This window comes from Melospiza melodia, chromosome 2 (assembly GCF_035770615.1).
Source record: "Melospiza melodia melodia isolate bMelMel2 chromosome 2, bMelMel2.pri, whole genome shotgun sequence".
Lineage (NCBI taxonomy): Eukaryota > Metazoa > Chordata > Aves > Passeriformes > Passerellidae > Melospiza > Melospiza melodia.
This window is the reverse complement of record NC_086195.1, coordinates 120,215,628-120,242,176: the sequence shown is the minus strand read 5'-3', so window position 1 is coordinate 120,242,176 and position 26,549 is coordinate 120,215,628. Positions and strand designations below refer to the sequence as shown.

Below are 26,549 nucleotides of genomic sequence, written 5' to 3'. Positions count from 1 at the left end.
GATGGTTATAAAATCAAACTGCAGAACAGAGCGAACAAAATACTTGAATGAAGCATAGTATTTATTATGTTATTTATACTGATTATAGAGAACAAAATAAATAGAAACTATCACAATTTATATAAAGAATTATAGAGAAAGACCTATTTTCCTTGGAGGAAAAATAACAAAAGAATAAAATGCTGTTTAAATATTCTGTGTCAATTTAAAAATTATATTTGTCAGAAATGTTATACTGACTGGAGTTACAATGAAGCCCAAACAAAGCCATAGGTGAAAAGAAGGACTGAAAAAAAATCAATCAGTTTGTGTATCTGACACTTTTGTTTGTAGTGACATTCACTCTGTTTTCTTTAACTTTTATATTGTAATATGAAATCATAAGAAGAAAGTGTGCCCAAACATAGATTTCTGTTAAATTCACTAAATCTGAAGAAAAAAGATCTGAACATTCAATATTCAAACTTAAGGGCCTGAGTTCAGCTGACATATCATCAGATGACACCAAGCTCATAAAAAAACCTTCTCTGAACTGTTTTAATTGTCAATAACATCATTCTTGAGAGGAACAGAAAACACTCTTAAATCAGTGTAAATAAGCAAACAATCAGTTGCAGAGAAGAAGCAAAAAGGAATGCATTTTCAAGAGTGTCACAAGCAGGTTTAGGAATCCAGTAACATTCTCTAAGTTCTAATTCTTTTCTCTTTCTTACCTACTGTACAGAGGTAGAAAGTCACAGGTTCTCCCTAAGTCCTTTCTACAACACTTGTAACACTACCCAAAGGTCTAGTTTCTTGGAAAAAAAAAAGTGCCTTAAATGTAAGGTCTCAGTACTGCTTTAAAGTAGGAGAAATAAAAGAACAATCCACTACTTCAAAATATCTTTTTCCTGTTTAAGATCTTGTCATCTTTCTAAAGCATGTTTTAGAGTTCCCAGTCTATTTTGAGTCTTTATCTTATTCTGTATCTTATTTGTAAGCTGAAATTCTCTAGTGTTCTTTGAGAAAACTTCCTAATCAGAAGTTTTATGTGTTGTGTAAAATAAGAAACTTATTTTTTGCAAACAAGAAAATTGTCAATATTTTCTTGCATACAGAATATGATTTGAAGAGTTAAGATCTGTTCTTTCAAAAATTATAATGACAGCATGTTAGAGAAAAATACCACAAACTAAAAACACTGAAAAATAAGAAATTATAATTTTAAAAGGATGAAGAAATAATGCAGGGATGACAGCTCTCACACTGCCTTGTGAAAAATAATAATCTTTTACTGTTTTAAGAGCCTGATACTTGAATGTGGATATTCCCTCCACTGCACTGTTCATAGAGCAAACATACCTGACACAGACACTTTTCACACAGGAGCACTGAAAAGACTCTGACTAAAGTAACATAAAATATGCAATTCTATCCAATTATGTTTCTTGTTAATATGAAAACTGGTACCTTTGCATTTATTTCTCAGTACAAAAGGATCATGTCATTGCGGGTCTGTATGCTTTTAAGTGTTATTTTACACTGTGTGCTTAAACACACCAAAGAAGTGGGATACCAGCAGCACCACTGATTTTCTTACATCAGCCATGCACTCAAGTGCTCTATTACATCAGGAGCTAAAGCCAGAAGCTTTAAATGTCTCAACAACATACTGTAGCTATTACAGAACACTCTGGTAAGATTGCCATTGCTAGCTGAACACAGCCATCGAATTATACTGATCTGACAACAGCTGTTAAACTTCTTTTGTTTTCCTTTTTGATTTAAGATTACAGCAACTTTTATGGCTACTCCAGTTTGCCCAAAGTACAACTGTTAGATAGAAAACGTGACCATGAGCTCACCGTTATCATCATGGGAATACTCTATTCCAGAAACAGTACATCTTCGGAAAACCATCTTGTTTTCTGTCAGTGTCCCAGTCTTGTCTGAAAAGATAAACTGCACCTGACCCAAGTCTTCTGTGATGTTTAAAGCTCGGCACTGCAGCTGAGAGTCTGTTTCTTCATCGTATAAATCTTTATCTTGATGAATAAAGTATACTTGGCAGATTTTAACTATTTCAATAGATACATACAAAGAAATTGGAATCAGAACCTAGAGTACACAAAAGGAAAGAATTAGGAGAAAACAGAAGCAAGAACACAATTATTAAAGCTAATTAATTTGGTACTAGACTGGAACATAAAGAGGGTATGTACTTTAAACATTTATTCTAAAGTTATTATCATGTTTAAAGAGTTTATTTACTGTGTTAGATGAGGAAAACCTATGGTGAATTGCAGAGCTGGAATGCATTATTATGTCTAGAAAACTGATTATCAAAACATGGACAGAAGCAAATATTTCTTAGGCTAATAAGCTGAGCTTTACACTAGTTGGGGAAGAAAAAGAAAAAAAAATCCCATCCCAAATCAGACCATACAATCAGAATACTGTAGATGTGAAAGGACTGAATAAAATTGTTCTGCATAAATAGACTGTTTACAAATTCACTTTGCAGGAATACAAGAAACAAAGTGAGAAATGTTAATCTTTTCATAGGAACAATATCTTTGGCCTTGACTTTTGTACTGCAAATTATTTGAATGAAGATCACATTTTATAAGTGCTGAATAAGGAGAAATGAAAATATTTTCAACTATTGCTTGAGGATTGTCAAAACTACATAAAATATCTAATTTTACATGAGCTTTTCTCTGCAGATTTTTTTCAGGATAGAAATGCCTAACTGCATACATTGTTTAGTTTTCTGAATTAGATACGTGGGAGAAATTATAGCATGGCTGTGGGTGGTTAATGTGGTCATTTAAACAAAAACTACAGTGAAATGTAGGTGTTTAAAGAAATCAGTGGTGAATTTTCTTAACCAGTATCATAACTCAATCCCTCAGGGTAAAAATTATTTTTACAGTCTTTTTCATTCCCTTTTATAAACAAGTTGCTGCCTCCAGTAAAGCAACCTCCTCCAGTGTCCCACTAGGCAAACTTCCATATATCTCAGTGACATGAGGTTCTTTTACTTCTCTGAAATTAACCACCTCTACCATTCAAGATGTTTCTCCTAGGGACCAAGAAACTTTTAACATAGTTTGTTACCTGGCTGACATAGGGTTTTGCTAAGAGAAATATATGTGAAAAGCTGTTAAAAAGTATAAAATTTATTTTCATAGCAGAACACTGTACCCCAAGTGGCATCCTCAGTCTCTGAGGTGCTGTTCTGCAGTAGTTAGATAGGAAGAGTAAAGCTTGTTTTCTGGTTCATGGGGTTGTTCCTCCCCAGGTGCAGGACCCTGCACTTGCCTTTGCTGAATTTCAGGCACTCCTCCTCTGAGCATCTCTCCAACCTGCCAAGGTTCTTCTGAAGGGCTGCACAGCCCTCTGGGGTATTGGCCACTCCTCCCAGCTTGGTGACAGTGAACTTGCTGAGGAGGCATCTGCCCTTCATACAAGTTATTGGTGAGTAAGTTAAAGAGCACTGGGCCCAGTATTGAACCTTGGGGGACATCAGTAGTGACAGGCCTCCAAACAGACCCTGTGCTACTGATTACAACCCTCTGGGATCTTTTTAGTGCTTGATTAGCTTCTTACATGCCTTAGTGGTGAAATGAGTACTACTTATATTGCACGTATGTAACTTTATGCAGCCGACTAGGAAGAGAGGTGACAGCATGTACAACTTGATTACCTGGAACACTATGATCATTGTCAGAAATAAATACACTGAAGCTAAAACAGGTGACAAATATTTGCCATCGGGCCCTGGAACATCAAAAATTGGTTTCTTCTTCTCACCATATTGCCATACCCATAGACCATGACCTGCAGAAAAATTGGAAGAGAGAAAAAAGCAAATTAACTCCAAGCAAAAAGGCTTCTGGTATGACTTTGTTCTTAAGAGTTATGTGGGAAATTGTTATTTGTTTTCAAATATTCTGCATGACTTCTGAAAAATGCCCCAAACCCATGGGTTTTCTTCCTTGGGATCTGGAATTTGAGAAAGGGCTTTGGCTGTCCTTAAGCCATGCAAGACTAATTTCTCATAACTTTATCTAAATAAAGTGAGCTGGCTAGTCTAAATTAGTAGTTTAGATTGTTTCTGTCATCACCAAAGAAAACGACACTTCTTCAGAAAAAGATCTATTTCAGTGATATGCTGTGTGTTAAAATGAAAGAACTCAACTGACTGGACTAGATATATGTACCAGTCAGCTATCAGTAAACTAGCTTTAGAAGAAAGTTTAATTTTACTGTGCAAATTATATCCACCACATGCACAGAACTAATGAAATAACAGTATCAACAGAGTCAATATCATGGAAGCTGAGGAATGAAAAGCAAAAGAAATTACATGTCGTGCTCAAAATGTTTTCTTTTTTTAATTGACTATGCTGATAGCTAAATAAATATAAGATTTTTATTGTTTTGGGAAAATTACATTCTTGGTAGAGAGACAGAACGTTGCCTTTTTAAGTATAGCACTAAGATTTAAAATCCTAAAATCCCTAAAATGGTATGCCTGATGCTTTTAAGGCGTAAAAAACAAAGAAGAATTCTTCTGCAACAAAAAGCATTCAAACTATCACTATATAGTGAAAATTTTTCTGATTATGAAAATCAGAAATAAAGGACAAAGGACTAGTTTAAAAATAATCTTCTGTAAATCATCCTTTGACAAGATCCTTTACATATTGATGCATAAACCAAATACTGAGTGCTTGAAAAATAAAAACACATAAGCGAGCACATTATTTTGTCCCTATACTACCAATATGAGATCACACACATGATGTCTTTATCGATGTATTTATTTTTATTCTTGAGAGCAAAAATAGAAAGCTCCATACTGAGAATGACCTACATTAAGGTTTGTTTTATAAATGCCCTTATATTTTCGAAATAATTAAGTGTCATATCTCCAGTTATACTTTATAGACAGAAGGTAGAAATGGCCTGATTTCTACAGAGCACCAGGCAACTCAAAGGGCTGGAGCAAATTTATTTCCAGCTGTTTGTGGCTGTCAGCACCGCGAGCAGTTTGCTCTGGCCCTCTGCTGGCGGCTCCCAGCCCTGTAGCAGACGGGACAGAGGGGAAAGTGCACTTGTCACCTCCTGAGTGCCACCTCGGGGAGCCCCAGCAAGGCTGAAGCCACTCACAGGGGACACCCGCTGCTGCTGCTGCTGCTCAGGGGACACCGCCCAGGGCGCACTGGCAGGGGGGACAGCTGCAGGCAGTAGCTCCCTGCCATGAAGCCTCACCACGACACTCCAGCCCTGAGGACTGGGCTCCCCAACACTGAAACTCTACAAAAATGGGTCATGAACTCAGTGGAAACAAACAAGCTGGCTGGTTCACAACTGGAAATACTCATCTTTAAGCATTTAACAATACCTGGAAAAAGGCACAAAGAGATATATTAAAGTGGCGTAAGATTGTTATTAAACCTACACCATGGTTGTTAAGAAACATTCTGGTGTTTATGCCACATGACTCACATGCAAACATTACAGAACACACAAATATTAAGGAAATGGAATTCACATGCCGTATATAATTTTTTTTTGTGCCAAATGTAAAACTCAATTCTTTCTCACAAATTAACAGAAAAAAGGCCTGAGGAGACATAACCTGAACTGCAGCATTTGCTTAAACACTCCCAGAAGTTTAGAGAGTATTCTGCTTGGATTTATGCAGACTTTTGCTTATTTCTTCTATGTTATGACTGCAGCCTTAGGGACAGTGAGTCCATGTTGTGCACTGTGCTCTCAATTTAATAAGGAGTACTGGGGAATACCACCGTGCTGATTTTGTTTACTCTCTGCTCATAAATTACTCTTCTGCCTGATTAATGGCAAGTTACACCTTACCACCTGTAATTTTGAGGGGACTACATATAAACTGGGGGCTTTTTTGGGCTTGACATTTTTGGATGCTATCAAGGGTAGTATAATCTAAGCCTTCAGATCTCTGGTACTAATAGCATATATTTTATTGAGATTAAGAAGGTATTTAGATCAGGTTGTGTATCAAGACATTTTAATTTTTGACAAAAATAAGTATGGAGACAGCTTTATGGATTTTATGTGTTGGCAGACGTATGTTTTTGATAAAGCTACGTGCATGAATCCCAAGACAGTGTAATATTTAACTTAAATAGCAGTGTTTCTACTAGTGAAGAGCACTTACCAATGGCAGAAAACAGACACATGATTAGAAGTATGAGGACACACCAAAGGACATCGGCATTCATCTGCCTTTCCAGCTTACTGCGCTTGTAACGTGGTCCATTATTATTTAACAAGGCTTTGGTCTCATGCCCTGCAGAAAGAATTGCACCAAACATGTCATATGGAACTTGGCTATTATTGTATAGCTATTAAAAGGTAGTATGTCCTGTAAGACAGAAAAGCAGCTCTTACCTGCATAGATTACTATTCCTGCAACTTCTTCTGTGTTTCTAACGGTACATCCACGTAACAAAAGATTCTCTTTGAACAATCCATCCTTTTTTCCACTTTTATGAATACTACAGAAAATTTAAAAACAGAACAAAATTCGGCATGTCAAAACATTAAGCTTGTTACATCATACTTGTAATATAACAAGCCCAAGATCTTCAGCATTTAAGAAGTTTTTCAATTTGATGGCAAAATATTTCATTGGATCCTCCTCCTGGGAAGGTTCTCTGCTGGATTTTGAAAACTGAGATTACTTACCCAAGGATCCTTGACATGCATCAGCCCATCTGGAGCAGCACCAGTTGCTGTTGGATATACAAATGTCCTGGACAAATGCTCACTAGAGATACGTGGGCCAAATCGACAGCATGTGTGCAGCCTAGCTAATGCTTGGAAAATGCACTGGACTTCCTGTGCATGTGTAAACTGATTGAGCAATCACAGTTAATCCAGTCCACCTAAAGGCAGCTATGTACTGGATAGAATTAACCCACTACTCACACGTGCTTACTAAAGAAATCCTAGAAAGCAATATGGTGAAATTGGGAAATGTCTGTGCTTCACAACTAGCGATACTAAGGAAGATGTGCCAGGGGTAAGACACATCAGTTCAGTGAAAGGAAAAGGAAAAGTATTCCGTGTTTTTATTCCATGTATCAGTGAGAACATGAGAAATTATTTTCAGAACTGTCTTACCAACTATCTAAAAATGGCCTGCACCCTGAGGATTCTTGTTGACTAACACCAAAACACAGAAGAAAAATGGAATGAAGTCACATTTCTACTACAACTTATTATCTGTTGGGCATGGACTGACTGGAATTTCAGCTGACAGAGAAATACAGAAAATAGCCTTATGAGAATTAACAGGGAAATGCTAAAAAAATAGTAATTAAAAGTTAGAATTTTGACTATGTAAAAAAGACAAATCAAATAATAATTTAAAGCTAATTTCAAATGAATAGTTTCATTTTATCAACTGAAGTACCCCAATGCCAGACTAAAGCAAGTCTGGATTGTTTAAATGTTGCCCTCACTTTCAGACCATCAAAACCATCACACTTTCAATATGCTACACTAAAATTAACATTGTGCTGCTGGAACACCAAATCTTATGTCTACCTGAATTTGAGCATTTAAAATCCTCTGTACCCTGAAATCTGCAAACTGGCTTAAAATTGTCCTTTTTATGTAAAGGTGGAGTTCTTTTTATTTGCTTCCTATTTTCTAAGCCTTCACATCTGGGTTATGTATATATGCTTTCCCCTGTTAGGTACTTCTCTTTTTCTAAATGAGGACCAAAATTGTAATTGAAGTACAGACTTCTAGGATCTCAGGCCTAGGAGCTACACCAAATATGCTGAGATTTGTAAGAAGAAAAGCTTCACATTGGTGAGTTCTCTGTACTTGTCCCAGTCTAGTAGGACTACTTGCAGAATATTTTGTAATGCTAGTTATGCTACAAAACCTCAACAGTCAATGCTTTTAGTGAGCAGAATATACCTGTGTGCATATACACACACATACACAGCCTTTTTTAGTTCAGCACAATATATTATACCCACCCTCTGCACAAAATATATACATATATATTGAAAGTATTGGTGCTTCAACAAGTATGCTTAGCTTTTCTCTGCAGGGATGGAGAAGAAGCAGTGGGTTTGACTACTGAGGTAGCAGCTGCACTGATAACATCTGACTAGAGGCCAGAAACAGAGAAAAAAAGAAGTGGATAACACCAACTTTGCAATTCTAACATGAAAGTTAAAGGTGGTTTTTTAGTCAGGAGACAGCTTCCCCTGCTCAGCCCATCCTCCCTGCCAGTCTCAGACAGAACAGAGCTTTTACTTCTGTTCTTTTCAGCAAACCTCCTTAAGCCACTGTCTCACCTTTTGCCAAAACAGTATCAGCTGGGGGGCTGCCCAACATCCCTCTGGCAGAATGTCAGTAGGTGTCAATTTGTCTGTGCTTGAACTATGGGAAATAATTTCTTAATGATTCCATACTGTCAAAATTACACTGCTACCAGGATTCTGTCATTCCTCTGATTTTTAAGGCTAAATTCTGCATTAGGCTTTCTTATAAATCATGAGAATGTCTGAATTTCCAATAAAATCTCCAAGTGACAGTTATGATTCCTGTTAATAAATGAGATTTTGTAGAGATCAACCTTCCTAAGTGGTTCTTGCTGTGGCTTACAGTTTTATAACCTCCGTTAGTTTTTTACACTTAACAGTAACAGTGGACTGTGCAAAGTATATTGCACATGGCAAACTTCATATACAATTACTTTTATATTTGTTCTATAAAATGATATATTTGTTCTTACTATCTTAGCTTACAAAACAACTCCAAAGCAATCGTGCAACATCTGACGTTAACCTGTAGGTGTTAAAACCCCAATCTACTGTCCTCACCCACAGGCTGAGCCTTCTTAGCACATCTCATCCTTACATGCATTTGCTACTGCTTTTTACTTTTCCATATCCAAATGAAGTCAGAGAACTCAACTGTTGCTCACCAGACCTTTAGAAAATATGGATGAAATCAAAATCTGGAAGAAAAAAGCCAGCAGAGGCTGGAGGAAACTCATCATTTGCCTCCTGTCTACAGTCACTCCCAGTGACTCAGTACCACAACATACACATGAAACAGTTGGGCACTGACGATAAAAGGAAGGAAAAATTGCAGACATGAAGGTTTGGATTAAAAAATAATGAAAACTAGACTTAGATAAAACTGCTCACTTTGGTAACAAACCTGCCAATTGTAAACTTTGGTTTGAGAGACAGCCTAGTTCCTATTTCTAGCCCTGTAGAGTTATAAACCTCAAGCCTGTTAAAAAGGCTGAAGAGTCTGTTTTCCCCTTTCTAGATTTTGGCCAGTGTAAGTTACAGGCAAAGAAGGAAAATTTCCTCTGTCATTCTTTAGAACAGTGTCTGGCTGAAGCCACTCAGATGCTTGGAATGCAAAGGCTAAGCCGTGAGGAAATGCACTGGCAAGTGTGGGTGCAATGCTCTTTTTCTCTGCAATTTCTCACATGGATGACACTGCAAAAATGTGGTATCTTCACATCTAAAATACAAATGCACCACAAATTAGGAGAAGTGGGCAGATAATTTGCAGTTAACTATTATTATGCTACAGTACTCTGAAAGTCTTTATACAGAAGTAAGCCGCTGGTTTAATACAGCAATGCAAAAATTAGCTCACTTCAGCTTTCTATTGTTTCTATTCAGCTTTCTAACCGTTTCAACTTTTTACTTATGTGTCTTGTTAACTTACTTGTTAACTTATGTGTCTACCAGCATTAAATAACAAGGTAACCAATGATAACTGTATTCAAAAGAGAGTATTTTCTTTCAAATTTTGGTTTATCAAGTGTCTTACAAAGGAAATGGTAGAGCTGGCATTACTTTCCAAGGCTTGACACTCCCAAAGAAAATATTCAACAATCTTAAACATGATATCAGTTAACATTACCAGTCAGAAAATTCCTGACTCTCAATTGATGCAAATTAGTCTAGGTTGCTTTGGGCTTTTATTGCAGGATTGGATCAGTTACTATAGCCATTAAAGAGACATCACTACAGATTTATATTTGTTTTTTCTTTAAAAAGTTGTAATATGGTTTTCTATTAATTTGGTTTTGTTACATTATGACAACCTTTCAAATAGAAATACACACATGTATTCATCTCCTTCTTCTTCTTACAACTCCAAGCTATACTTATTTTGGTATGATCAAATAAAATTTTATGTTCTTGTCTAAGAATAAAATTATTATTTTCAAAAAGCTGAAAAGTGAGATTCCCAATTACAACTTCTCTTTTTCCCTTGCCCATATACACACAAAAAGGTACAAACAAGATTTTAAAGCAAATATTTCTATTTTTGGAACCTGGAATTGGATTTTTGAACGTTTGCCATGCATACTGTACATAATCTGGCTAGACACATATGGGCAGGGGGCATGTTAGGTTTTGTTCTATTCCCTTACACAGAATATGCTTATAAGGGAAATAAAAGTGAGGGCATGTGCTTGGGTTATTTGGGGGTGCAGAAACTGTAAAAGAATTAAAGTAAGCACCTGAATAGAACTGGTAGTCTGCCTGTGCATCTGCACACCCCAAGTGTGTTCAATGCAGATTGTGCCAACACAACTGAAGAATTCAGATGCAGTAATGTGCATGTACACATTTTCAGATACAGGATAGGGCTAGGCCCATCTCAGTGCATTTTGCAGTTATATTTTTTTTTTCATTGTAATTTCTCCTTTTATCCTGGCCTGCCTCTGTTACATTGGCTACCAATAGTGATTTTGTTTCAGGAAAACTGTAGGGAACAGAATTTTTTACATGTTTACAGCATACACACACAAAAATATTTCTATTTCCTGAAAGATTTGTCAGCACAGACATTAAAACCAAAGACCACATTTCATACAGGAAAAAAAATCTGAATCAAAACTGGAAACCTACTAAGTAGTCAAAATGTCTAGGAAAATTTGGTGGTAATGTTTCAGCACAGCTTTTACATACGGATTGGTTGAAAGTCTATTATTTCACGGGATTCCTATTTAATATTTTGGTATCATTTCAGTTGAGCTGTTATTGGCTGGTAGCTATTTGATCCATTACTCCAAGCAGCAGCTACCAGTAAAATTTTGAACAAGAATTAAGATCTGAGTTTGACATGACAATGCCATGTTTCAATTTAGATATGTTAATTGCTATTCATCTTGTTAATGTATTATTTGAATAGACTCCTGATTCCATTATACTAATGAAGGAACTCTAAAAAGTGTAGGGGGGAAACCTTCTTCTGTGATAAATTAAGGGACTGAGAATTTATTTGTTGAGGGGTTGCTCCCCACTCTCTAATTCTAATGGCCCATGGGTCTTTAGCTGTAAATCTCTTGGAACATAGCTGATGAGAGCTGGAAATCACCTGATGCTTTCTGCCAGATTCAAAATTTGTGTCAAAACATATTCACATCATTTGTGAAACTACAAAATACAAAGAAGATTAAATATAATCAATACTAAACAATAGGCATCAAAAAGATAATACCATGTTTTCTGCTATGTAATTCAAATGGTTCTGTAACTTACATGCCACAGCCTTTTCCACATATAGTAAATAAGTAGATATATAATGGAAGAAAAATTTATGCATATTTTCTACAGTATTCTGCTCAATATTTTGGGGACTAAGATTCACACATAAAGTGTGCTAGAAAAGCTGCCAAACTTTCCATTTCCATATCTGGAAATGGCATGTCTACAGTAGAGCAGGCTCTCTATTACACACCCTCATGCAGTAATGTCTAATACTAAACTTTTTTCTTCACATGAACTGTAGAGCTTTGTGCTGCTAAATAAAGGAACACATTTTCCCACACTACAACTTGATGTAGTTTAAAGAAACTGTCCTGATTTACACCAGTTGACAGTACATCCTACACAATCTGTGACATCTGAGAGTAGTAACTATGGTGGTAAATGGCATCACTATAAAAAAACTCCCCAAGCTCCAGCAATTTAACTTGTGACATTTACACAATTTAATACTGCTTATCACTCCTAATCAACATGGGTGGTAAATCACTGTATTTGAAATGGAATTAGTGTCAGTTTAACTCTCATCATTAAAATCTGGGCAGAAATTATGTATCCTGGGCTCTCACTCTGCATGAGGTTAACAGACTGTAGAAAATAAGTCGTTCAAGAGTGCATTTCCTAAGCCACCGCAATCAACATACCCTTACACTACAGACCAGGCTACATAAGAAGCGAATCCTAAAACTTTTGCACATCCTAAACCATTTGTTCTTGCACATCCTAAAACAGCTGTTTCTGAGCAGGACTGATTGGCCAGAGATGAGCACCCTGTTAATGTAGTTTGTTTATTTAGAAATAAGTCAAGTGAGCATAGGTGATGTGATAATGTACAGGCATACCCACTGTGTGTGCCAATCATTTCATTTTATCTGAATGATACGAAAAGGAATAGTGCCATAGCTGGAGAAATATCAGTTTTGCCTTCTGATTTTCCTCAATGACGCATGTATTAAAAGAAACATGCAATAGACCTATCTTCATGAAAGTGCACAACAGATTGTGCTTGTTTGTTGCCTCTCTTGGACTTGTTTTCTATTTCTTCCCATTTCCAGATGGGCTTTTTTGATCCATGAAGGGAAAGGAGAAAAGTGCCTGTAAATGCAGTGCTTCATACATTCATTTCTGTAGTGTAAGCTGACTGAAGGTAGCAAATAAATCCATCCTAAGTAATGGAAATATGAGGTTCCCATCTCACCCTGAAGACAGGATCCTCTAAAAGAGCCTTAAATATGCAGCCCTATTTAGATGTGATGATGATGCAACTTACAGAAGACAGAGCAAAGCAAATAAGCATTTGTTTTATTCCATATTAGAGAAAAGGAGCGTATTATAGTGAAAGATAGTATATGAAATACTCACATGTAACCTCGAAACCTACTTAAGTCATTGTTTGGCTTCTCACATTCAATCACACTTGTGAACTTCAAGGGGTCAAATTCTGAATCCTGGAATAATAAGAGTGTTCATTATTTAGAGCAAAGACATGAAAATTATATTCAAAATAACTTGCTTTTCTAATTTTTTAATATTATAAAGTCTATTTTTTTTCCCAAAGGCAATGAAAGCAAAGATGCGGACCATTGGCACTGAAAATCAAAGGGACCTGAGGAAAAGAATCCAAAGATGACTCCCAAAATCTCTCTCACAAGGATCGCTTCTGTTCTGCAACTGGAATATGGCAAATTATTTTGATCTGCAGTGGAAAAATGAAATTTACCTGAAAAATCTCAAAATCTTAAACATTATCATTATCCTTCATGTTCAGTGAAGCTAGTGAAAATTTAGAACAATGTAAGTCAATACACTGCCAATTATCAAAAAGCTAAGATGAGCTTTTGAAATATTAGCAAACTTTCTTAATTGCTTCATGCCAACTGAGATGAATTAGTCTACTATAGTAAATTACACATTTGGCAGAATAACTTTTTCTTAATTATCACTTAAAAACCTTCTTGATTGTCTAACTCATTACTCTGAAACTGCTATTGTTGCTGACTATTTAAGTTTACCTGTAGTTAGCACCTTGTTGTGTTTGAGGAAAACCATCATATCACAGCAGAATTACCTTGTTAAATAAAAATCAAGATTCTCCTTTTTTTGCTAGCTCAAACTACACATTGAAAGCAGACATATCTGATCCTGGTGCTGCAGACAAGGCTGTTTACCTCCATCAGTGAAGATAACTTCTATAAAACTGCTTTGCATGCCATTTGAAGCAAAAAACTAATCGTGAATTATCATACTATTAAGCTTTCAATAGTGACACCACTTCATATGTTATATTTTATAATGGTTTTGCTGAGCTGCCGGAGACCCCAACCACTACTTTTTAGAGTACACTTGTGAGAATGGTTGACTGAGAACCAGTAATCACAGGACAGACACAATCTTATTGCCAGTTTCTCTGAAACACACAGGTGTCTCTGGGGTTTTTTGATGTTGACTCTATTCTGGTGAAAGAAACCAGATTTTGAGTAAGAGATAAAAGAAACTAGAGGATATGTCAGGATCAAAACCAACACCCTCCATTTTTCTGCTGGTTACACCTGGAAGTAAGACAGACTTACACTATATATGTGACAATTCAAACCACCCACACCTGAGACTTTTGAAAACCTTTTCTGTATTTTCAAGAAACACGAGATGATAAAGAGAACTGTGAAAATGGGCTGTCACTTAGAAACAGCTACAACCCACTGGAGGAATGAAAAATTTTGACGTGCAGAATTCAGCTTGTAAACAAGGAGAAAAAAAAAGTAGTAAAAACAAAGGACAGCTCTGAGTTGAGACTGCTTTGCTGAGAATCAGACTCCCCAAATTACATCAAGCTTGGCAGTCAAGAACCTGAGCCTTGGCAAGAAATAACACCTGCCTGTTGTCCCACATGATCTTTTCCTTCCTTGCCCCAGGATGTTCCTTGGCAGAAGAAAAAAAAATAAAAGGTATAGGAAAAATAATGTACAAATATCCACCTCTGTAGCTTAAACTGCATTTATAAATTGGATGTAATGGGAAACATTTCTTTTCTCCTTATTATAACATAATATATATCTAATACATTTAATTTAGCACAAATTTTTATTCAATGGTCTTAAAAAAGAAAAGAAATAAATCCTAACATCTTTGATGAATGTCTGTGAGGGAATCCTAGAGACACCTAATAATAAACCCCAAAGCAATCAAATGCAGGTTTTGTATGGCTGCTGAACTCAGGAGAGAGAGTGTGGTTGGACACATTACCTTGCAGGACAGCTGAGTTCCCTTTCTGCTAAGAAAATCTGTCACTAAGGTTTATATTTCACAAATAAAGATTAAAAAAAGTACTTAAATCTAGAGCCTCCTAAAGTCTTCAAAAAAAAAAAGACAGATCTTGTCAAGATCAGAGAGGACTACATGTACCCAGCCTCTCCATCAGTACCATGCAATATTGTCTTTCTCCCTCCTTTGTTTGTGGATCTCTTTTCATTTATGACTCAGTTTTGGAACTAAAAGTCCTTTATCATTAAATCTGTCTGTATATTTGTGTTCTGTTACAATTAACTTGAAATATGTGATTATGGTCTTTACCCAGATAATATCTGGGAGTGGAAATCCAATTAGAATAGTAGTTTATGTAAGGAAAAAAAGCTGATGAATTCTGATTTATGGCAAAAGCACTTTGGTTTATTAATAAATCAAACTCCTTCATCTCTTCCCTGTGAAGAGCAAGGGCAAATATACACTGTATATTCCAGCTGATGACACTGTTTTGATGTGAAACTACCTTTTGGTAAATGAAAGAACAAATATGTTAAACACAGCCTGTGTGTGACTGCTTTCAGTGGTTACAAAGAAGCACAAATTTAATGTAAGATTTCACAATGATCAAAGTATAGCTCTTTTTAATGCTGATACTCACACTTCGACAGCAATTGAAACACAAACTGTGATGATGTTCTCATGTATTAGCAGCTAAGAGAAGCTGCAGTTTGACAGAAGTCAAAGCCAAAACTGTTGCTTTTACAGCATACAGATTTGCTCTTTTTTTCTTGGTAAAAGTCCATGAAAAAAAAATTTCCACCACCACCTTTATTTTTCTCTTACACTGAATTTCTGCATCACTGTTAAGACACAAGAAACAAGATCAAAATATGGTCAAACACTGAACTGGCCCAGAGCTTTGTGCAGCAGTTACCTGATGTTCCTGATTTTGTGTATCTTCCCACTTGGAGAACTGCTGGGCATTAAAGCTGTCCCAGTACCAAGGGGGATGAAAAGCTCCATGCCTAGACAGACTGCAATCTGAGATGAGGCTTTCCAGTGCCTCATCTCTCTGGGGTGTTCTCATCATCCCCCTGTGCACATCAACAAGGCTGGGTCATACACAAAAAGCAGCTGGGGGCATTTTTTAATTTTCTGAAGACATGTATCATTTTTTATCGGGTACCTTGGCAGCTGTCCCAAACTTTTGACTTGTGCACCACTGGCCTGAACAACTGACTCTGGCTGATAAAAACTGGGGAGAGATTCACTGATTGCACAGAAGTTCCCCAGAGTATTTTACAAAACTGTAGGGTAGCAAAGGCCAGGGCTAACTTCTGTTCATGTCAGTCACATTATTTCTGTCAAACAACCAGTTCTACTTTTGCTACAATGTACATTTTTCTTGCTATGACTATTTCTAAGGATAAGCCCCCATAAAATAAAGTAAAGCAAAACTTACTGCTTTCACTCAAGGCAGATATTTTGCTACTGGGTAGAGTTTAAGGGCACTACCCATTAGAGCCCAGACCCATGCTCTAATAATCCACTATGCTTCAGAAGAGCACTAAATTATGCTTGAGATATATTGGAGGAGTAAAATCCACTTCTTGCTCAACTTTTCTGCCCTATTATGTCATATCAAAATGAAAAAAAAAAAAACAGGAAAAGAAAAAAAAAAAAAAAAGAAGGGCTTTGATTGAATAAGAAACTGACTTCCATAAAATCCCTGACTTCACTTTTTGATTTTGCCAAGATAGCTTTAGTCCACTGCTTTTCTTGGAAAAAAAAATGCTGACTTCTTAGGAAGTCAGAATACCTTCATAGGTATTTCTGAAAGTTTGAAATTTGTCAAGAGGACACATGGTGATACTTACATTGGGTATTTTATATACTCAGGGATTCCATGGAATGTATTTCATTTCTTCAGGACTCTCCTTGCTAGAAAAATGTTTAACATCCTATACATATATCCTATTTCTTCCACTTTCTTAAAGCCTTGGGAAATTCATTCTTAGTCTAAATGCAGCAGTGGAAAAGCTTGTTTTCCTTACATAAGCAGACCTAGTCAAACTGCAAAAACCTACTAAATATTGATTCCTTCAAAGTTGAATTTCAAATTAAAGTTAAATTGCAGATGCAAAGGGTTTTGTGACTAGCCTTTTAACAATGCACTAGCTAGTAAATCTCACAAAAGGTTCAATTTAAAACAATATCTTAGGTCTGCAATAATTGTGCTGTGTCTTACGCCCTAAAAAGATGAAGCATTGAGGGGAAGAAAATGTTACAATGTCTTTATAGAGTGGGAAACCAACAGGTAGACAGATGAAGACAGTATAAAGATTTGTCACAAAAAAAGCAGAATTTAGCTGTCTCCAATATGACTTTGTAGCTTCAGCTGTAAGATGATTCTGAATCTCCACAGTGAAATGCCAACCTTTTCAGTTCTGCTGGCAACCTCACGAAACTGTCATAGCTCAAGAAGCAAAGCATGCCAGATGAGTCAGTTTGACAATTACACAATGTTCAAACAACATATTTCCCTTCATTAAATGCTTGTTGTATGGGTGATTTAATAGCCTGCTAGTGATATTAATAATGCATAGTTATTAAAATGTTTTCCTTTATTCATCTGCCCTACTTTACTGCTGCAGAAACCTGACTTTGATGTTCAGTCCTTCCCCCAGCAGGACAGCAGTGGGTGCCCAGGATGCCCTTGGGTGACAGTGACAGCTACCCGCTTATCACATTGTGTTTACTGCCTAGGCTGGGGATCTTATCCAGACTTCTCCCTGCAGTGCAGGGCTGATGAGGGCTCTGGGATTTGTTTTGGCGTGTGTGTCTGGAGGAAACAAAAAAGGGAGAAATGGAGTCATGGGGACAACTCAAAGAAAATATTTAATAGACAAAAATCTGCCTGAGCCAGAAAAATAGCTTTTCCACTTTAAAAGCTTTTGAGTGCACTAAGAACTCAGCCTGCTAATGCATTGGTCCATCCTGTAACTGCTTTATATAGCAGTACTCTCCCTTTATCATATATAATTAATCTGACCTTTTATTAGTGTGCAACTGGAGTTACATACTGATGTATCCAAAGCATATGAACTGTTTATATACTGGAAGAGTGAAATGTTTTCACATCTGAACTGTATTAGTCTCTAGGGTACAATTTATCTGTGCCACTAATTCACAAGAAAAGGAAGAAACAGTTGGATCTGTGCTGTTTAGGAACTAAGAAGATCCAGCCGTACATCAGAATTTAACTATTCTGTTTTTCACACTTAAAATTACTACTATAATTGGATTTTTTTTTCAGTATTGTTTGTTTAAAAGTAACACATGTTCATTACTCAGAAACACTGGAACAACTGAGCAAGTCAAATACATTTTTGGGAGCTGATCTTCTTCTGGCTGACCAAAGTTTTCCTCTTTGTAGAAAACAATATGAGGGAACAGTGCAATATCCAGGGTGCAGGACAGAAAATGTATTGCTTGCAAGGCCTAGGAAGATCTCAATAATTCTGTAACAGGCAGCTGAAGAAACTGCTGTTAGTCAATCACAGAACAAAAGTATCAAAAAAAAAAGGCAACAACACTGAAAATACAAACATGCAAGTTCTAATGTCCCTCAGGCTGATGGCCACCCTTAGCAATGCACTGAAAATTATGGTGGTGTGAATGAATTCATTTATGGACTATAATAGTGCTGGAGAGTGGTAAGGTAACAGTGTGTGTCAAGGCTGAAATACAAGCCTTGATCTGGACAATTTAGAAAGTGGTATCTGCCTGTTCCAAAAGCCAGTCACTGAAATAAATGAATGGGTGCATAGTCTTTAAGAGCCAACCTCAGTATTAGTCAGTGCTTCAACTAAACCACAAACCAAGATTCTCAAGGACTCCCAAAACTCTGTGTACAACCCACGGCGCTACTGCAGAGGCCTCTCGCTTCACGCTCACAGACAGATGTAACTCTCCCCACCCTCCAGTGCCTTCTCCTTTCTGGAAAGATTTCTAGCAGTCTTTCTGCTCCATTTCTTACGTGCTGGAAGAAAACTTCCTTTGATTAGTGGCAAAAACATTGCACATTCATTTTAAAGTACTAGCACAACAGCTCAGGTCAGCTTCTGAAAATACCTTGTCCTGCTCCTGCTCTAGTCCAGACTGCTGGACAGTCTGCCTTCTTGTGGGATGAAGTTCTGCCAGAAGAAATGGCTATGGGAAGGACTAAGGTCCTTCACCCAGAAGAGAGAAATGCCAAGCACTGCTCTTACATCATTCCACAAATAAAATCCAAAACACCACAGTCCTGATGGGAAAAGAGTGGTTAGTAATGCAAGGGTTTTCTTGCGAACAGTAAAACCTATCAGTAGCAGCTGCAGCGTCAGCATGCAGTTAAACACACCAAAGCTTGATGACCCTACCTCAGCCTGGAGACAGGAAATCTGGATAAAAGCACCTTCACCTTACAAAGTATCATGTTAAAGAAATGTCTCTAGGATGTGAGGGAAGCCTGTAACATGCAGCAATTGCCTAAGGAACTGAGAGACTCCAGCCCCTGGCAACTGGAGGGGGGCACAGAGGGAAAGAAGCAGTCCTAATGAAAAGACACCTTTTATTCCAAATACTACAGGACAGTGTTTATATCAGCACTATCACAGTTTTGTCAGCCTTTGCATGAGCATCTCCAGCGTGAGAAGGTGTTACATTCAAGTGAAAACTCGCCAAGCTGGACATTGGCATGCTATCTTCTCTTGGGTTCATATTTTTTATCAATATTTACCATCACATGCCTGTCCTACTGCAAACATGGCATTCAGAATGAACCTTCTCCACTTAATCCCAGCTGCTTCTGTTCTTGTCTCTTAGCTCTGTGGAGAGGGTGGAGGTGCAGCTGTGAAGATTAACAGTCAGTCTGAGGCCAGCAGGCTGTGGTTGGCATACACAGAGCAGGGGGGAAGTTGGGATGGCTGCAGAACTCTTTGGTTAGCAGCTTCCCTTCTGGTCTATTTTCATCTGCTATCTATTCTACTGAAGAAGCTGCTTTGCAATCAACATGTTAAAGTTGCCACTAGCAAAATGAAGAACACCTTCTCAATGAATTCAATGGTGTTTTATTTTTCAGACACTAGCTGATTGCATGAATCTTATGAAAGGAAACTCACAATGGTCTTGTCAGTTCCAAAACTAGTAAATGAGCTGAGGGGAACAAAAATTTATCGTTATGGCAGAGACTGAGGTTTGCTTCCCTTTTTAGCTCTCTAGACAGCCTCATACTTCAGGCAAGCACAAAGACTACAATGTTCCTGCATAGTCTTGTCTTCAGTAGTCTGTACGCTTTGTTCAGATAAGTGTGGAAATCAAACATACATGAATATGTATAGGAATATGACCTGTTGAATTAGATCACAGCAGCACAGCTACTCCTGTGCAGGCTTTCCTCACCACCTGTCTTACCCTCTGTGTAGAAATCAATGACCTGAACTTCTTCTGTCTTGATTTGGCCTGTTAGATGGGTAAGGAATTGGCTGGATGGCCACATCCACAGATTTATAGTCAATGGTTTGGTAACCAGATGGAAACCAGTAATGAATGGTGATCCTCAAGGGTTTGTATTGGGGACCAGTACCATTCCTCAGTGACACAGACAGTGGGATTGAATGCACTCTCCAAAGTTTGCAGATGACACCAAGCTGTGTGGTGTGTTTGGCATGCTCGAGGGAAGGGTCTACACAAACCTCAGGAATAAGGCCACGTGCATGTGGGTTGGGGCAATTACCAATATCAGTACAGACTGGGGGATGCATGGATTGACAGCAGCTCTGGGGAGTAATGCCAGAGATACCAATGGATGAAAAATTGGACATGAGCTGGAATTCTGTGTGGCAATCCAGAAAGCCAGCTGTATCTTGGGTTGCATCAAAAAAATGCGGCCAGCAAGTTGAGAGACGTGATTCTTCCCATCTACTCCACTCTCATGACACCCCACCTGGAGTGCTGTGTCCAGCTCTGGTATAAGTAAGACATGTAAAAGGTAAGACCGGTTTCACAAGAGAGCCACAAAAAGGATCCAAGGGCTGGAACACTTCTCCTATGAAAAAAGGTTGAGAGAGTTGTGGTTGAGCCTGGAGAAGGCTCCAGAGAGACCTCAATGAGACCTTTCGATATATAAAAGCAGCTTTTAAGAAAGACCAAGACAGACTTTTACCAAGGCTTGCAGCAACAGGACAAGGGGCAACATTTTTAAACTGAGAGTATATTTAGATTAGACAAAAAAATACACTTTTTACTAAAAGGATGGTAAAATACTAAACCAGTTTGCCTAGAGAAGCTGTAGATATCCCATCACTGAGGTTTCAGATTCAAGTTAAACAGGGCTTTGAGAACATTGATCTAATGAAAGGCGTCCCTGCCTTTGGCAGGAGTGTTGGATTAAATGGTCTTTAAAGGTTCCCTTAGAACTCAAATTACTCCATGATTATATGATTCTTATGCATATATTCATTATTATAAGCATTCAAAAAATGTGAGATGTTGAAGGGCAACCAATGGGAAAAAATGTCACACAAAAGACCAACAGGGAGAACTTCAATTGATGAAACAGTTTGTTTCATTTTTCTTCCATGTCATTATCAGTTATCTAACCTACAATCACAAACTTCCTATGAAGTACCAGGAGACAGCTTTTTGTTTCTTAGTAGCTGACATGACCCACCTCCATGCAGCTACTAGCAAGACAGTCCTTTTTAGCCTTTCCTATTACACTGCAGCAGCCTGTAAGTCAGATCCCCATGATCTCAACCATGCAGGCCACATTGCTTACAGGTATATGAGGCCATTTGGGGTATAGTTTTCAATCTGTTTTTAAATCAAGTCATACCAAAAATATAGTGTGTAGAGAAGCTTGGAAAAGTTAATGAGAAGAAGGGAAAATGCTTAAGATAACTAATATGCATTTTTACTCAAATTCTCTTTGTCCTGGAAGCAAAAAGGCTGTGTTCCCTGCCTGATGTAAACCAATCTATTTTCTGTACCATTAAGAAAGCTGAATTAGGGTATTAGCACTTCTGTCTATAGATCTCCATGCACTTCTGATATTTTTAATTCAACACAAATAGAAGTGTAAGCGTTATAGTGCTGTGGGGAGAAGAGTATCTTGTCCGGTCAAATACCTGCAGGACAAGCACAGCTCTCTCTCTGTCATGAGCACACATATGTAATGGAAAGTATCTGACCATCACAAGAGTCATAGCAGAGCTTGAAAGTATGAACCCGAGTATAACCAATGAACAGAAATGTTCATGGTTGCATTGAAATATCAGTTTTGAGACATACAGCCAGCCACTTCCCATGTAAGTAACATTTCAATGCAAATTTCTAATGACCACCATAGCTTATACACTAAACTGTGTAAAAGACTTGGAGGTTAGCAGCACGTGGAGAAAAGAGAAGTGGGATGAGAGTTCACATCTTTGATGCTGAAATAAATACAGGAGTTCCTCATACTGTTCCTCTCCCTCTTCTGGCAGAAAAGCGGGCCCCTTCTCCACCTCAGTACTCTCAAAGTGAGACCATAGCAATGTAACTGGGGTTATATATGGCTCAATACTGAGAACCCTTCTGCTCTGGAAAAGGTCTTTCCATCCCTTCCTAGCCACTGATACTGCCATCTGGGGTTGTGGTTGCAGAGACCAGCGTAACACGACGTGTTTCCAGCTCAAAAATTCTGGCCCTAAAATCATGAGTTCTCAGTGCTACACTGCAAAAACTCATTTCCAAGAACATATATTCCAGGTATTTCCTGTTCTCAGGCCAATGAATGGCTAAGGAATAAACAGTTCTAGAAAAATACATTTATTCAGTAAAATTGAATTAGGCTGTATCAGAAAAGTCAAGACAGAAAAAAAAAAGGAAAATATCTTCTTAACTTGCTTTAAATGTAAATGTTTACTTTTCTATAACAGGAAAGCAGTATAGCATTTTATTTTCTCTATGGACCTGACATGCTTTTGTGTTTTCTAATACTTTTTCAGAGAAACAGCAAAATGGAGAAATCCTGGGTTATTGATACAGAGAATGAAATTTCCTGCCTCTACAGAGCTTTAATTCAGCACAAGCACTGACATAATACATTTCCTTACATGGATTCACCACTGTTCCTTCCACCAGTGCTGGAAGGATTACCCTAGGGATGAGAAGTCCTCCACAGCCATGACACTCAAACCTGGATTCATCAATTTAGCCCCTTTAATCTCTATTTAAGCACAAAACCAAACAACTAATGCTAATGGTAAAAGTCAACTACTCAGCACTCTTCAAACTCTCATGACTCTTCATCTACTGTCCCCCTCCCTGCTATTGCTTAGATTACTATAGCCAAAATTTTCTCTTACAGTTATTCAAATTCTTTGTCTCTCTAATGAAGCTCTCTCAAAATGCAAACTTGTGGCCTGGACACCTGTACAATGGAAACTAGAAGGAGGTGATAACGGTGCCCAAAGCTGACCAAGGAGGAAGTGAACCATCATTCTTGAGCTTTTTTTGTTTCCCCATGTCTTCCAGTGTGGCACTGCTGACTAAGTGCCATGGTTAGATGTGGAGTGAAAAACTGTTCTCAGCCTTCCTTTAGCACATTTGGCTCAGACAGTTTGCCACAGCACCGACTTGGGTCATTCTCTGCACCAGGTCGTTCTGCACACATCTGTTACATGTTTGTTTCTCTGTTAGAGAGACAGCAGTTGCTGTCTCTTCAACTAGACATGTCCACAGTTCCACACAAGTCATCTCTGAAGAAGATACTATCCAAAAAAAGATACAACAATATAGGTGTAGAGATTTTCATAACAATTCACCCCTATCAAAGAAACCTACTGAATGTTCAAGGCATTACCTCAGACAAAAGTCTTTCTCAGGGTGTGACATGTTTGAATCTTGCACTGACAAACACAGGACTTTTTTCTCTAAAATCTTCAGCTAAACTGTAAAACTAAAAACCAGTAAGTTTTAATTTAATATTCTATTAGCGCATAGCAAAAACCATTGTTCACTTTTGCTTGTTTGGTTAATTTTTTTAGACTTTCTTCTCCCTTGGGAAAATTAATTTTGGCAACACCTGTGGGATGGAGCACTAATACAATGTTTTAACATCTGCATGTCTGGAATTTTCAAACCAATTTTCATCACCTTCTCATGGAAGTCTTCTCAAAATACTGCAAAAAAGGGCTACACAAGGAATAACTCCCAAAAGATGCTAGAGAGGTAGTTGCTGTTATTGTGGCCTGATTCTACCTTATTAAAATACAGTCAAAACAACACTGAGTCAAACAACAGTGAGTATGCTGATTAATTCCCCTCTACTAGATTATAATAGTGTACTATTCACACTAATTGCAGGTGGATGGTTGCCTGAGGGTACTAGTCAGACAAGAAGTAACAGGGAGAATACAGCTATACCTCTCTTATCTTACTGTAGAAGATTCATTCAGATTCTTTGAGATAAGAAGCTCATATCAACAGGTAAGTTGAAAACTAGTCTGCCTAGAAGTTGAGCTGGTTTAACTTCAACTGTTCTCTCAAACTGGGCTAGTTTAGACAATACAGATGGCTGCACAAGAAATCTTAGCTCAGTTTAGGCTGAACTAACATTTGAAAATTGCTTTATTTTCTCTTTTTTTTTAAAAAAATTCTTTGAGTGTGTAAAAAAACTGAATGCAAAAACAACATCTACACTGAGATACCAAAGCTGCCCAGTGAGTTGTTTACACACAATCAGCATGAGTTGCCCTTGCCAAAGTACCTCATACGCAGAGCAGTCTGGATTCATCAAGTCAGGTTTACAGTGAAGCCCTTCTAGAAACCAATCCTCTCTTCTGGGCTAGCTTTTGCCTGGAACTCACAGGGGAAAAAAGAAATTGTATAAATGGCTTAATGCTTCAAACAGGGAGCTGTGGGACTGTTTCTCTAAGTCCAGCAGTAGCCAATGTATTTCCAGCACAGTGCAGGACCAGGAAAGGCTGGAATGAAACCTGGATCTGTCAATTTAGCCCAACTTCCAGGCTGGGACTGATGAAAAAATATGCCTGCAGTAAGCATAGGCTCTGCATTTATACATATTCCAGAAGTGTTCACAAACTGACTTGTGAGGAAATCAGATTCATCAGTTATTTTGGTGCTAGTCTGCATGCAAATGAGCCTCCCAAACAGGCAGACACCAAATTCAGATGTGCTTCTCAGACAAAGTAAATAAGCAGTCACAAAGCAATTTGCAAGGCTTATCTAAACCTGTTTAATCATGCTAGTAATAAGTTTGTTTTGAACGAAGTTCTACTCTTAGGAAAAAATGAGAAGGAAAAAAATGCATCTCCTACCCCCCAGCAGCCCCACAGGGACACATGCACCTTCTCACAGGGGATGGCAGCCGCTACATTTAGCTTAGCTTTCAGCTGAACTGAAGCTTTCCACATAAACATCCAGGACAGGGGCAGTGGTTAATAAACCATAAGCTGCTCCAGAATCCACAGTGAGTCTTTGTGGATTTTGTTAAAAGGCATACATAGTAAAAACAGTGGAGCATGGAAATGTAAATGTTTTTCATGAGTCTAGATTCATACTATCAAAATATCCTAAATCAAGTTTATGAAATCTGAAAGGGAGTTTTGAGCTCTCGCAGCCCGAGCTGTATCTGCTTATCCACTCTCTGAAGAGCGGCTGACATGACGTCTCAGATGGATGGAAAACATTCCATAAGCAACTGCAGAGGGTGTGGTGGCACGGCAGCTTGCAGAGTAGCACAGAAAACACATTGATTCCTCCTGCCTACTGTGTCTCCTGTTAGATCCAGTGCACCAGAAATGGCTGCTGTGACTTGGCAGCAGTGAGGATGGGTTTGAAATTAGGAGGAAACGGGCAGAATACCCAGAATACCCCAAAGAGTGGGTTTGGTTTTTTTTTTTTTCAAGAGATGCTTACTGGCCATGGCTAACATTGCTAGACCACAAACAGTGGGGTTTAGCACAGTGCTTTCTCCTAGCTGCACTTGCCAGTGAGTCATGCTACACACATGAACCTGATCTATATTTCAGGGTGAAGACAGTCCACTATCCTGTTCGTTTTAAAAACATAGCATGCAGAAGTATGTCTATGGCTATTTTAAACATTTCTAACACATCCTGTTGCTGTAGTAGCAGAATAACAAGAACACAGTATTTAAAGGCTTGGAGGAAAAAATGTCAAGGCCTCTGTAAAATCTCCTGTTTTCTTTTTTTCTTTTTTTAATCTACTCACTGAGTGATTTTCTTTTCTCTTGTCTATTTTGAGACTACAACAACAAGGTATAATTCAAACTGGTGTCTTCAGACATGGAAGCCAGAGGAATGTATCAGTGACTCTTCTCACAGCTTGTGCATTGATAAGGTGTAGAATCACGTACACAAAGTACAGGTTTATGTCTGACAGACTGCATTCGTTAACAAACATGCAAAGCTAACAAGCAGTATGTTCCCAGTCTACTATAAATTACTCAGACAACTCAAAGCAGCACTAAAAAAAGCAGTATTTATGGTCACTTGCTCTATAAAGGAAAATAGTTTCCTGGAATTCGCAAGTGGGGAGATGCAATCCAAGCCCACAAATGCTGATCCTGGACCTTCTGAACATATGTTCAGAGTAAAGTAATGCCTGCAAAGCACCAGAGACAAGGATAGAGAAAAGCTTCTATAATTTCTTATTGCT

At 37.9% G+C, this 26,549-nt stretch overlaps 1 protein-coding gene across 1 annotated transcript in view; it reads right to left on the bottom strand.

Moving 5' to 3' along the window:
- The window catches only part of ATP10A (ATPase phospholipid transporting 10A (putative)), a 109,893-nt gene that overhangs the window by 37,236 nt on the left and 46,108 nt on the right, over positions 1 to 26,549 (bottom strand). The window contains exons 3-7 of the mRNA XM_063149734.1: positions 12,942 to 13,027; positions 6,421 to 6,527; positions 6,188 to 6,319; positions 3,689 to 3,822; positions 1,845 to 2,097 (exon numbers count right to left, since the gene is read on the bottom strand). Coding sequence (XP_063005804.1) covers positions 1,845 to 2,097; positions 3,689 to 3,822; positions 6,188 to 6,319; positions 6,421 to 6,527; positions 12,942 to 13,027 — 712 coding nt within the window. The remainder of the gene's footprint in view (positions 1 to 1,844; positions 2,098 to 3,688; positions 3,823 to 6,187; positions 6,320 to 6,420; positions 6,528 to 12,941; positions 13,028 to 26,549) is intronic.